The 15,017-nt window shown below is 37.2% G+C and overlaps 1 protein-coding gene across 3 annotated transcripts in view; it reads right to left on the bottom strand.

Annotated features, from left to right (window-relative positions):
* Positions 1-15,017, bottom strand: part of edil3a (EGF-like repeats and discoidin I-like domains 3a) — a 175,284-nt gene that overhangs the window by 35,460 nt on the left and 124,807 nt on the right. For all 3 annotated transcript variants that reach the window (XM_030143458.1, XM_030143457.1, XM_030143456.1), the window contains 3 exons: positions 13,000-13,155; positions 8,783-8,927; positions 7,252-7,436 (listed from right to left, as the gene is read on the bottom strand). In XM_030143458.1, coding sequence (XP_029999318.1) covers positions 7,252-7,436; positions 8,783-8,927; positions 13,000-13,155 — 486 coding nt within the window. The remainder of the gene's footprint in view (positions 1-7,251; positions 7,437-8,782; positions 8,928-12,999; positions 13,156-15,017) is intronic.

Genomic DNA, 15,017 nt, shown 5'->3' on the forward strand with positions numbered 1-15,017 from the left:
ACAGGCTGGAGCCTTGTACAGGAAGTGTAGCCAGTGCTTGGCTATATTAGTTATATTAGGATGGAAAGTTCAACTGCAAACTGTTTAGTCACTAACATAAACCACTAGGAAATGTAACATTAGTCACATAGGTCTGAACTGGGGCTGTTCTGGAAGAGTGGGGGTGTTAGAGGAAACTGAATGAGGTATGTATGGATATGCCAGCCGGAGGCTCAGCCGGGGCCATAGTCGGGGTAGGAGCCCGAGGCGTACGTGACCAGAGCAGGGAGCGGAGCCTCAGCCGGTGTCGGAGACGGTTCGACCGGACCAGACTGTAGAAGGTGTCAGAGCCCAACCCGGGTACGGAGCAGAGCAGAGCCTCAGCTGGTGAACTGTTGCTGTGCAGCGCTCGTGAACCCTTGGGAACAAGTATTGCGCGTGCCACCACTCTGGAGGCGTGGCTTCAGAGGGACGTCTGAAGAAAGGAGTTTGGACTTTTGAAATGTTGACTTTTCAAAATGTAGCTTGCTCGAACCGTTTTTCCAAGATCTCAGACCCCACCTTTAAGTCCATATAATTTACAATGTAATTTATATAATTACATTGGTTAGATCAATAAATCTGTATAAAAATATTAGAATTAAATAATATGTAAAGCATATGGAACACACAGTACAGACGTGACCCTCTACTGTTCTAGCATCATGAAAGCCAAAAATAACATTCATTAACATTCCTTTTATCAAAATTTAGGTTAATCTAATTTACAATTTTACTCTCTGCAAAATTAATTTACCTGACTTTGTCCTTATCTCCTTCTCCCCTTGTCCCCATCTCCACTCTCTAGGGTCCAGAGTGGCTCTCGTCAACCCATCACAGTCAAATGATTTTAACAGTATAAACAAATTACACATAAAGTATTCATTAGACCAGAGTCAAATGACCTCCAAAAGAACACCACAGCATGTCACATAACCTTATCAAAGCCTGACATGTCAAAGAACATCAGTGTTTTACATACCTCATCTTTATGTACTTAGAATAATCTCAGTTTCTCTAAATCTCTATTGTGTCATGTTCATTTGGCAGTAACGCCTTTCAGTGGATGAAAAATAGTTGCCAGTCAAGGCTAATATGTTTTTTAAATACTTTTTTTTTTTTTGCTACAGCGCTGTACCCGAACACAAATTTGAGATATTTGTAATTCATTTGAAAATTTAGATTTTATTCAGCTGTATACTTCTGCTTCACTACATCTTTGAGATAAATTTATTTTCTATTCCACTGCATTTGTCAGCTTTTATTGCTGGTTTATATGCAGATTTCAATTCATTTCCCATCCAGTGAACACCACCATATCTTACAATGTATTGTTTTTTTAATGTTTGTGATTGAGTGTCTCCTTTATAAATGCAATTCTTTTACTTTAAAAGTTAAACTCCTGGATTAGCTTGGAAATGCATTGTGACAGAACACATTTTCATAGATGCAGTGATGCTACAAACATAATAATCTTAACCTTTTATCAAGCAAATGACTATTTATGTACATGTGTATTACTTGTATTTTTTATATTTAGTTCTTAGATTTTTTTTTTTTTTTTTTTTTGCCACTTACAGGTAAGGAACCAAATATAGTAACTTCATTGACCTTGATTTTCTACATGACAATAAAATATTTTGTAAAATTTCACAAAAGTAATAACACATTAAGGTTGAAGTTTTGAATTTCAGAGCATTTCTATAAGTGCTGTATAAAGGGTTAAACACACATCGTAACACACTTACAGGATTATGACTACTTTTACATTTAATACTTACCGTACGTTTTGCATTTTATACTAAAATATTGTTACTTAAGCAAAAGTTCTGAATGCACTTGCTGGAAGTGGAACAATTTCACAGTTTTTTGTTAATACTTCTACATAAAGGATGTGAATACTTCTTCCACCATTGCCTGAATAAAAACTGTACCATTTCTCTATGATATTGGCAATGTATGCACTGAACACATGTAACACAAATAGAGTCATTTCCTCAGCTCCTGCCAGTGCTGTTTGTGCGCTTTATCTTGGTTGAAAGTCTCCAACTGTTTTCTCTTTGGTCCTATGTGTTCCAGCAGAGACACTGTTTCCCAAATGTGCATTCAGAGCTTTACCTTCTAAGCTGCTGCTGTTTTCCTCATCAGCATCTGCCTCTGCAAGCCTCCATTTTCACTAGTCATTTGCTTAATTGTTATGTGTGCTCTGCTTTGCATAGGCAAGTCTATATTTACACAATGCTGCTGTCAGATGGGTAATTCTTTAGGGAACAGTCATTCTTCACACCAACTTATAGCAACAATATTCCTTGTAATGTTTAAACAGGAGCAGGGTTGTTGTTTTTTAATGGCTACAGAGTCAACTGAGCTCGCACCACAGAAACTCCAACATGAATGAACAGTAACTATGCTGTATTTGTGTACAATAGTTGCTTTTCCATTGACCCTCAAATTGCGCGAATATAACTTGCGCATAAAAGTTTGCCTAAAGGAAAAACGACAATTTCGCCAAAACTCGTTTTTCGATGAAAAGTTTTTGCACTGGTAAGAGGTGGTTTTTCGGGCGTAGTGAAATTGGTATAACATGCAAAACGGCAATGGAAAGACTTTTTTCCGCATCTAGAGTCAGATGACTAAAAAAACAGATGTTTGACGCATGTTACAACAAGCGAAGAAGAAGAGTTTTAAAGAAACATGGCGCAGTATGTGTGACAAGAGATTGGAATTCCTCATCCTGATTCTGTCTCAGCAGCTTTCAGAGGCTGGACATAACACTGTGGCACCGCGACATGAAGCTGCAGCAGCCGCCCCCAGGATCCACGCCAAAGCCTCGATACTGTCTCTCCAATTCAAAATCAGCATTGTTATATATTCCAACCTGTTCTGTGTTCTTTGTGCTCTTAAAATGAAGGGTCAAACAGGATATTCACTAATAAAAAGTGACAGACGTTCAGTGAGTTCTGGTCATATGTCATTGACGGCTATGTATAGGGATGGGAATCGAGAACCTTCTTTCGAGAATCTTTTTGAGAACCGGTTCCCAGTAGCTCAATTCCTTGGAATCGTTTGCCTGCCTGCTTAACGATTCTGCTTATCAATTCCGCCTTTGTTGTGCATGCGCAATGACGTCACACGTACGCTGCATTGTTTTGGTTGGAATGTAGCCAACATGGCGTTGAGGCAGAAACGGTCTAAAAAGACGACACCAGGTCCACTTACTTGGAACACTGTCAAAGCTTCCATGTCTTCAAAAAGGTGGAATCCCTCCAATATCCTCAAACATTTGTCCACAGCATGTGACTCATTTACAGGAATGTCACGTATTTGATACTTAGCGGCACTTGTGAATGTAGCGGCAGAGTGAACGCCAGTCCCAGTTCTGGTTCCGGTGCGGGCAACAAACGTCATAACTCCTCAAATACAAGTTTCCGAAGGTAAGAAGGGAAAGGAAATGAGGTGCACAACAATGGGAGACAAGCCGAGCCGAGTCGAACCGGTTCCACATAGTAGAAATGCGGCAACAGAGGAATTAGTAAAGCATCTTTAGTTTCACTTTCACTGTACATCCCCCCCAACCGGCCAGGCGTCATCTGTTATTATTATTTGTACATACTGTATATGTTATATTTTCTGTGCAGAGATGGAAATATAAAAGACAATTAATGCAAACACACCCGTTTGTACTCTTATTCCCTCACCCAATGAGAATCGATAAGAGAATCAGATCGATAAGCAATATCGATAATGGAATCGGAATCGTTAAATTCTTAACGATTTCCATCCCTAGCTGTGTATGTAGTTATTTTCCCTCAAATTGGGCGAGTTACCATGGTCTTCTTACCCTTAAAATGTCCGGTGCAACAAACAAAGTAATAATAATAATAATAATAATAATAATAATAATAATAATAATAATAATAAATTGCATTTATAAACGCCTTTCAAGACACCCAAGGACACTGTACAACAAGATAACACAGACAATCCATAAAATACAAAGAAATAAACAAATAGATAAAAGCATAATTACAATATATAGAAATGAACAGCAGCCATTTTGATCTGAATATCACCTGGTTTGACACCCAGACTGTACCTGACTCAGAGCTACCCCCTATTGCATGAGTGATGTATTGCATTTGACGCGTTGCCCGGCTTGTTTGCATTCAATGTATTAACTATGAAAGGAAATGCGTTGTGCACGTCGCACACATTAACTATGTAGGCAAACTAAGTATTATTGCACACGTGCCACTGTAGTTCTTTGGAAGTTTGCACACATTGCACAAGTTTCAGCTCACTCTGCATCATCAGAGACAGAGGTGATTATCAGGGTGCCACAGCCACACACTGCACATATTTATCACTTTAAGGAGATAATTGGGTGTGAAAACCTCGGAGACAGAGGAAAACAAATGAACCACCAGAATAGAAATACTTTCATAGCCTGTATTGCAACCTTTACAAACTACACAAGTTGCTAATTAAGTTATATATTTTGCACAATTCATGTCTTCACGCGACAATACTTCTATTATGCATTTGGATCCTAGAAGGAAAATAAACAAAAAAAAAAACAACAACTTTTATTTGGGATCTATTTTAACTTTACCCAGAATTAAATTTAATAAATTCTGCAGTGTGAATCTCTACTGAGTAGCAATTAAGAGATGAAAAAACACAATCATTGCCTTTCCAACATCGTGTATTTCTTTGTCTGAAGAATGTTTACCATAATCCACCTAAAACACCACTCTCAACACGTCTGAAACAGCACTTGTCAGGAATGATGCAAAGACTGAGCTGCATTTTTACAGGGACCCTGTGAAATTGAAAAGTAGTGACTGTCTCTCTGGCAATTTCTTTTTGCAATGTGGACATGTTAATGTGCATAATTAACTAATCAGCTTATGCCAGCTGGAACACTTGGCAGCTCAGTCTGACAGCTTCAGCTTCTCTCTTGAAAACATCTTGAAAAGATTATGGTACGGTGTCCCTCTGTGTAATTTTATCTCCTGCCAGGCCAGAATAACTTCAGTTTGGACAATCCCCACATCATTTGTTGGGGTTTTCTTTACATTTTCACCATAATACATATTTTGAAGGACTTAGTGTGATAAAAACTGTTTTCAAGATAATCAATTTCTGTCTTTCAAAGGATTTGTTACAAGTTTAAGCCGCGAATTTTTTGCACTACTTTAATCGCTAATCTTAGATGAACTTCTAAAAAGATATTTTGATTCTTAGTATCGTCTCATGTGTTCTCAGATACAAAATGATTTTTCTTTTTTTTGTTCAAAACCTGCTGTTTCTTTACTGATCTGCATTTGCAACTGAAAAAATCTGCTTTTCAGAGTTTGCAAATCAAGTGAATTCTTCCTTTTAATTTTATACCTCAAAGAATCCACTTACAAATTTGATGTCCGCAAAGTCTCACATGCTTCCACTACCCAGTGCCGCAGTTGGCTTGATTAATAGGAATACTTAATTTGTCATTAAGGTTGATTAATCCCATTAATCTGTAAGGTTTAAGTCATTCACTAATGTCACTGAGAATCAATTATTTGCCATGGCAACCGGTGAAGAGAAGACAGAGCGTTGTGGGAGATTTTACAAAAGCAAAATGACCCCTGTCTATTGGTCATTTACAACCTCCACACCAGTATGGATGTGAAACAACACTATGTCTAAATATATACTTCTAAATAAGTCAGATATTGTTTATGCCTGTGTGCAGAAATGTTCCCTGGCACAGGAAGTCATTGATTTTCTCACTGCGTCTGTATAGCATCTCCCTTCTCCTACCAGCGCAGCATGTAATATGAGACCACTAGTTTTCCTTTACCCACAGCAATCAATTTAGCTTAGCTGAACCCTGTGGCCTGGACGGGGCCAGTCTAAGTACCTGTCTCCTCCGACGTGCAGCCCTGCATTGCATATACCCTCACCTTCGGCAGAAAGCTTTCAGCGTAATAAAAAACATATCTGACTCAAGCCCCGACCAATCTAATAACGGCCAGACAAGTCAGTGTGACTACAGAGCGCTAACTGTGTCACCGCTAAGGAGGCGGTGGACGCATGGAGAAAGAAAGGCCGAGAAATCAAAGAAATCACTCTGATCTTCAATTCCCCGAGAAGATGATTCACATCACAAATCCTTCTATACTATCTGTTTTACAGCTTTTTAGATCTGAAAGCATTTATGGCCTTTTATCCTAAAAGGACAAAAATGAAAAAAAAAAAAAGATCCAATATATGAGGTTGCATTTGAGGGCACACTGGGCACGATTGAGCCTGATTGATATGTATCTTCAACTCCTCCAGCCTCCATCAATCTCATATGGTCTATTGTTAAGCCAAAAGGCTGTGGTGTAAACGCTCACTTAGAGACATGTCGTGTCCTTTCAGGAGACAGTTTCAGCCATCAGTTACAGTAATGAAAACAAATGAATTGGCTGGTTTCATAGAAATGTAAAGCGTGGGATGAAGCTGAGGATAACAGGGCTAAAACTCTTCCAACAAAAGCAGTGTGGGTGTTCAATTCACACAGACTGACATGAAAAAGAAAATAAAAAAGAAACGACTACCTATTATTGACTGATTCTAAGGAGGATGCTGGGATCTAGCTAAAAGAGGTACAGTTTTAAGATACACTTTCATTCACAACTGATACTGTACGTATCAATGAAGCTTTTTCCTATGAAATATAATTGACTCTATTGGCATGCATTACTGTATACACACCATAAATTACTATGCTGAGGAGGTAAGCGCTAATCCTTCAGCAGGGGGAAACCCACATATCTGCCAAAAATCATCTTTCTGCTGTCTGTGTTTATGCATATACAGTCGCTGAAAAAAATATTAGACCCGCTATTGTTTTCTTCAATTTTTTGTTAATTTTAATGCCTGGTACAACTAAGGGTGCATTTGTTATAATGATAACAACAAAAATAGCTCATAAGAGTTTAATTTCAGAGCTGATATCTTGCCATTTTCCATGTTTTCTTGATAATAACCAAAATCACTTCAGTTCTTACAACAATAGCTATGGCATTGTACTGACAAAAACAGTTCTTTTAGGCATTCCATGTTTTCTTTTCTGTCTGTTCTAGTCACATGATACACACAGGCGTTAGGACTTGACTGCATAACCATTGTTTTTGATGACTGTTGATGGTGTAATGTTTTTTTTCTGTGACTGTATATTAATCTAATCGTTTCAGTACTAACCTGTAGCCACTGTGACTGGTCACTGTGTCCAGCCGTCCAAGCGTTCACCTTGCCCTGTTTGTCCAACCGGGCTTTCCCAGGCTCCCAAGTGAACATGTCCATGTTGAGCGTCCTGAAGATGCTGGAGGCCGTGACCTGGTAGTCCTGGATGTGACCTGACTTCATTCCCAGGGGTTCAGAGCAGCCTGGCACCAAGAAAAACAATCTACTCAGCCTCAGCCTAAACCAACAAAACTGGTACATTTCAAAATGTTACTACACAGTAGGAGAAGCCAAATGAACTGTTTATTTACTGCTAATTTATGGCTAATATGATTATTTTGTGTGCACTTCAAGATGCATAGACATAGATGCTTCAGCCTCTGGTTTAAATAACAATGCAATATTTATTTAATATTCATCAAAATGTAAATGCACTATTTTCATATAGACTTGGTTCATAGGTATAACTACTGTTTACATAGATCTACATACTGTTTCTATGGGTAATACATACTGTTAATTCTGTTAATAGGTCTACATACTGTTTTTATCAGTAATACATACTATCCTATATTGTTAATATTGTTCATAGATATAAATACTGTCTTACTGTTAATACTGTAAATTACATCTATTCCTATTTGTCCATAGGTCTTTGCTCTACTCTTACGTTACTTTGTAAAATTGTAAAATGTATATTCTATGTTGTTATCTTACTGGTGTTTTGTTAATATTGCTGCACTGACTGAAGTAGCTCTCCTCATTTCATTGTACAAACAACAAAAATACAGACTATTCTATTCTATTCTATTCTATTCTATTCTATTCTATTCTATTCTATTCTATTCTATTCTATTCCAAAATGACAGTTCTACATTTGTGTGATGTTTGTTTTTCTTTTTTGGTTGATTTATTTCCATATATTGGAGTGTCCTGTTTAAATTGTCTAAGCCTATCTATATCTATATCTATATCTATATCTATATCTATATCTATATCTATATCTATATCTATATCTATAATCTACATCTATATCTATATAGTTAAATTAATGAACCTGGTGGACCATGGTGGACCTGAAGTCAGCAGTGTGACAGTGAACGCACCATCTGATGGTGGTGGTGTATATCTATATCTATATCTATATCTATATCTATATCTATATCTATATCTATATCAAATCTATATCTATGTCTGTATCTATGTCTATATTCTATATCTATACCTATATCAATATCTATATATCTGTAACTATGTTTGTGTTTTTTCTGGATAAAACACATTTAAAATGACCTATCATGAAGATCAATAGGTCCTACATAGATCACTAACACTTCAATATTTAAAGACATATGAAGTGCTTTTCATTCAGAAAAACCACCTCTCACCCATTTAACTAGACTTCTTTTCAGGGCAGTCTTGATGTCTCCAATAGTGCAGCGACTTTGACACATGATTCACCATTGAATGCTGCATCAGCTAACAGTACATATGTCTTTGGTTAAATGGATCGAAGCCAGCAGGTCGTAGGTTATGACAGATCACTCACCAGTTAGCTCACACCCCAGCAGCTCCATGCGTAAGGTACAGTGCCTCCTGCAGACCTGGGGGTAAATCCGCACATACTGGGCTTCAATGGGAGGGGTGAAGGAGTTGGCTGATGGCGCGTTGTTATCGACATTTCCTCTGAAAATCTGTTGCGAAGGATGAAATAACAGCAGATGAGAGGTGGTGGTGGTGGAGGTGGGGTAGATGTTGGAGCAGATTCGTTTTGCTGTAATGTAGCAGTCTATCTGGCACTGTCTCTAGTGTCTACTCCACACTCAACAAATTGCTGTCATTCAAGGTCAATGAGCTAGAATTACAGGGAAAAATAGACAATTTCTCGCACCATTTGAGCCTGTAATTTATAAGAACAGTGGTGTGTTTTAAATTAGTGGTCCAATTATATCACTATACCTTCTGGTGTTTTATCCAAATGACCTGAGATTGTCTGTTGGTGATTTTTTTTTTGACACAAACTGATTCGTTGTATGTGTGAGGTGCAGAGGGAAGGCAGTAGAAACAGATATAATGCATGTTATAGAGGGGAAACCGCCAGCCAATGCAGCCCACTGGTGTTTTTTTGATGAGCAGGTCAAAAGTTATTGGTTATTTCAAAGAATAGGCTATGTCCTACAGCAGCAACCACAGCCTGAGAGTGAAGCTGAAGTGAAGGATCTTAAAATATAATACCAAGGACTGCTGCTGGAAGACGGATTAAAAAAAAAAGTAAAGCTGAAATTGCTTTAAAATTTTCTCTGGTAATGTCTGATGTTTTTTTAGGAGTCATTATGGTCCTATTTGCTTCATTCAGAACTCAAATTGCACGGGGAATTGCTTAGTGTCTTTTTTTTTTTTTTTTGCTGTACCCATAGCTTCATTAAAACACTGTGTTTGCACATGTAACAACATTTTAAGACATATTTAAGGTGTTTTTGGTCAAATTTAAGACCTCGCATTCACATAAATAACTGTACAACAGCTGCTAAAACTCATACCTGAACCTTCCACCCATGACAACTGTTAATTCCACTCATTCCAATCTCTATAAAATGCTAATTCCACTAATTACAAATTTGATGACAAATTTCCAAAGCAAATATAACAAGTGGTGCCAGGCATAACAAACCCCACCCCTCACACGTATTGTAGCTTATTTTGGCATCGATCCAGATGATGTCATCATGTCTATGTGTGTGCTGATGTCAGCATATCAATTGCCTCTATATATGTGCCAAGTTTGAAGTGAATTGAAATAAAATTGATGTTTTTATAGATATGTGAAATTTCACCCATTATAAGTGAATGGGAGGGGGAAAAAAAGATTTTAAAAAATTCATAAAAAATTGGAACTTAGACATACTTCTCCCAAAATATAGTCACATCTATTCTGAGTCACTGGCAATCTATAAACACAATTTGGTATAAATTCAACCCATAGTTTGCTGCTACAGACATGTGAAATTTTGGCCATTATAAGTAAATGGGAGAAAAAAGATTTTAAAAATTTATAAAAAATTTAAACTTTGACTTACTGTTCCCAAAATATAATGACATCTATTCTGGGTCACTGGCAATCTATAAACCCAATTTGGTATGAATTCAACCACTAGTTTTGCTGCTAGAGACATTTGAAATTTTGCCCATTATAAGTAAATAGAAAAAAAAAACAAAACATTTAAAAAATTTATTTAAAAAAATTAACTTTGACCTTCTTTTCCCAAAATATAATGACATCTATTCAGGGTCACTGGCAATCTATAAATTCAATTTGGTATGAATTCAACCAATAGTTTTGCTGCTAGAGTGTTAACAAACAAACAAACAAACAAACCAAAAATACTACCACTTGCCTCCCCTTTGGGGGGTGGGGTATATCATTTATTGTGTCTGTGGAATTTTTAAGACCTCTGAGAGCCAGATTTAAGGATTAATTATCAATTTTAAGGATAATGAAGGATCCACAGACGACTTGTAATATAGTTTTGGGTCTAAATGAAGATATTAATGTCATGTTAACTCAGTCAAAGTTTCTCTGATAACTGAATACTGTTTTTTTCTCCTCCAGTTTGCAGTTTTGGTTAATAAAATACATTTACAGGCAGTGTCTCACTCATCAACCCTCACACTACTGGCTCCAAAAAAAGAATGTGATAGACACAATGCAAACTCTAGGCTTCAGCACAACAGCCTAAAAAACAATGGGCTGGATCCACAAAGAATGGATTGCGCCCACTAATTGCGCAGGGAATTATTCATTGTTTGTTTTTTGTTTTTGTTTTTGTTTTTTTGCACCTTTTCACAAAGGTTTTTGCACTAATTATATACCAGCACCAACACGCCCATCAAGTTTTGCAATTGAGTGCAATTTGCCCTTGTTTTGCATCAGCATTTGCAGTGTTCCGGGCATTTCTCAGCATTTCAGCCACAGGTGGGTTCAAAATGAAAACAGCAAAAACACTGAGGTTGTGTGTTTTTAATAAGCAGACATGTACACACAGAGCTCGCCCACTCATGTTTCTACAGTATTCCACATCTATAACACAGTCTAATGAAACATCCATCAAAATAGGCTCCACTTAATTTAATTCAAGCAGGTCTAAAATGTTCTTGATTAATGTCTAACTATTAGAATAGTGTTATGTGTCACTGAATAAATAGGGGTTTTCTCAGACACATTCATACTGATGCAGCAGCGGTAACAGCATCCACAGCAGATTAGTCAAAATACATGAATGCTTTGATGTCTGCAAATATTACACTGCAACATGTGTGATAATAAGGATATATGGATATGCACAAAGCTGTTTTTTATATTTAAGTACCCAAAATATCCTCCAATATCTGATGAGGGTATCACGCCTGACACCAATAAAAATTAACTCAATATCATTCAATCCTCACACTCTCAAAGATGCAGAGATACTGAGAAATACAAAGAGACACAGTGAGTCAGAGGTGAGTTTATGTGCATTTAACACCAGCTTTCAGTAAACAGTAATTGCTCCAGCAAAACTGCATGGTGCAACTCGTTCTGGGCTTTTGTAAATTATACGGTTTTTGCACTGAGGCTCATTTACATAGAAAGGGACCAATTTTGTACCAAATGCATGAATGCTCTCAAACTTACATGCATGAAATAGCAGAGGCACAACACTGGTGTAGTTGGCACTGCAGTTTGTGAATTACATTTTCTGAATCATTTACACCTGTTTTGTGCTGAGCAATCTTTTTTTGAAAAGGACCCAATTAGTTTGTTTTTTATATGTATACTCTTCAATTTTGCTAAATTCTTGCATTTACATGAGATGGCCTTATCAACAAAAACAAAACAAAACAAAAAAAGGAGCAGATGTGCTTAATCCACATGCCTGACAACATGGCTGTATTAGCAAACAGGTCATGTGGACGATGAAGAGACTAATTTATTCCTCAGTCTAATTGAGGAAAAAATACCTCATAGCAGTTTTTGGATGAAAAACAGCACCAGAATGCTGAACTTCCTTTTACTTTGTTTATTAGTCATGGGTAATATAACAGAGGATGTGTATGGGGCCACCATCTGATTCTATGCAGCCCTGTTTTGGCTTCAAACATCTATTTCTTTTCTACTTCAGGTGGGTGACATTTATGGAAACACCCCTTGTGGGAAAAGCACAGCATTTAAACACACAAATAGTTGTAACAGGTATTTAATCCAGGTTGGTCATGTGTTTATAATACCAATTATAGGCTAAAAAAGGAAAGAAAATAAAAGACATACAAAAAAAATGAGCCGCGGGGGGCTACATTCAATGGAATATTCAAGTCCCTAGTCATTGTTCTGTGTAATAAATTTGAGGAGAAGTCTGGAGGCTGGGGTCATTCAGAGCTTGGCCAAATGGAGGACAGCCATGGTTTGCTGTCAGGAATGATAGAACGCTGTGTGGCCTATTTGGTGGCTGTTCATCCCCAAATAGTATAAAAATTCAATCTAGAAGTCATAAAAGTGGAGGGGGGTAAGGGGCAGCAAGATGGGCCCGGTGTGTGCTAGCTAATTAAAAAGCCATCTCATCATGTCCTCCACCCTGTCCTTGACTGAGCGCACAGACTCTATGTGTGCATGTGTCTGCAAATGCATGTGTGTATCGTTGTCTGTGTATTACAGAGTGGGTCTAGAGGGAACAAGTGGAGAAGTGGCAGTGGATGTGTGTGTCAGTGCATCTGCCAAAGAGCGCGTCTCACCATATCCTCATCTTTGCCCTTGACTTTGTACGTTCTCCACGTCTTCCCGTCATCACTGTAGGCTACTTTGTAAGACTTGACGTACTCCGGGCTGCCGATACGCTTGGCACCCTGGGTAATTAGGCCTGTGACCCTCATTCTCCTCTGCAGGTTTATCTGTGGAACCAAAAAAAAAAGGCAGCAAAATCGTAAAATCATAACTTCATTCTCAGACACTATGAATGTGTGTATTTGTGTGTATATGTGTGTGTGTGCATGGGACTGTGTGCATGCAAGTCTTTGGAATCAATTCACACCCCTATATCTTTTCTGTCAGGGCCATCCATCTTATTCAGAAAGTCTGTGATCAAATGGAACATTTAATCAATCCTTGCGCTCCAGATCTAGTCCGTCAACCCTGTGCAAATTGTCAATATGGTGCCAATGTAAAGCAGGGTGGTGAGCCCAGAGGAAAGAGAGAGAGCTAAGAAAGAGGAGAGAGATGAATAGTCTCATAGATCCTTTTTAGTTTACACAAAGCAGGATCATTATTATCTAGGCACAAAGGACATGTTACATTTTGTTCTGACATGGCGTTCACTAACAGGGCATTTTGATAGAGTACGTGCACCAGGCAGAACGTTCTATACATATTTTTATTTTACAAATTAAAAACTGCATGCTTGGCAGGGTGGAAGATTTCTCAGTAATTTAGTTTGCTGTTAATTTATGTGTTTACACGCCAGCGTGATAAGCTACTGCACTAAATGTACAGCTGTGAGTATGATATATTTATTCGGTCTTTTAATTTAGATTCTTAACTATGCTACATGTTTGCTTTTATGAATTTTTACTATTACTATTATTTTTCCTCAAAGTCAAATCCTCAAAGTCAAAGTCAAAAGACAGCTCCTCCGTTTGTCACATCAGATCCAATCAGCCTCTGTCTGTGTTAAGTTCTGCCAACACCAAACGTTAGTAGTAAAACGTTCTATCACCACTGATTAAGTCACAATGATTTTGTTTTTGATTTTCCAAATGCTGTAAAAACCTTCCAGAAGGGGAACCTTTGCTCAGGAAAAAAAAAAAAAAGGTTAAAACAAAGAGACAAGATTCTCAGCTAATCTCAGTTATATATACAGGGTGGGGAAGCAAAATTTACAATGAACATTTAGTTGTTTTTTCTCAGCAGGCACTACGTCAATTGTTTTGAAACCAAACATATATTGATGTCATAATCATACCTAACACTATTATCCATACCTTTTCAGAAACTTTTGCCCATATGAGTAATCAGGAAAGCAAACGTCAAAGAGTGTGTGATTTGCTGAATGCACTCGTCACACCAAAGGAGATTTCAAAAATAGTTGGAGTGTCCATAAAGACTGTTTATAATGGAAAGAAGAGAATGACTATGAGCAAAACTATTACGAGAAAGTCTGGAAGATACTATTAAAGAAGAATGGGAGAAGTTGTCACCCGAATATTTGAGTAACACTTGCGCAAGTTTCAGGAAGCGTGTGAAGGCAGTTATTGAGAAAGGAGGACACATAGAATAAAAACATTTTCTATTATGTAAATTTTCTTGTGGCAAATAAATTCTCATGACTTTCAATAAACTAATTGGTCATACACTGTCTTTCAATCCCTGCCTCAAAATATTGTAAATTGTGCTTCCCCACCCTACATACATATATATATATATATATATATATATATATATATATATATATATATATATATATATATATATATATATATATATATATATATATATATGTGTGTGTGTGTGTGTGTGTGTGTGTGTGTGTATATATATATATATATATATATATATATATATATATATATATCAGTGCTGTCAAGCAATAAAAAATTTTAATCACATTAATCACAGGGTTGCTGTGGGTTAATTTTGATTAATCACAATTAAATATCATTCAGTTTTAATCTATATTAATTGTGTTTCATTTTGCATGAGCAAACAGACTCAATAAAGAAGGGAATATATATGCACTTAACGTGTTTATGAAACACCT

The sequence above is a fragment of the Sphaeramia orbicularis genome, chromosome 9, assembly GCF_902148855.1.
Source record: "Sphaeramia orbicularis chromosome 9, fSphaOr1.1, whole genome shotgun sequence".
NCBI classification, from domain to species: domain Eukaryota; kingdom Metazoa; phylum Chordata; class Actinopteri; order Kurtiformes; family Apogonidae; genus Sphaeramia; species Sphaeramia orbicularis.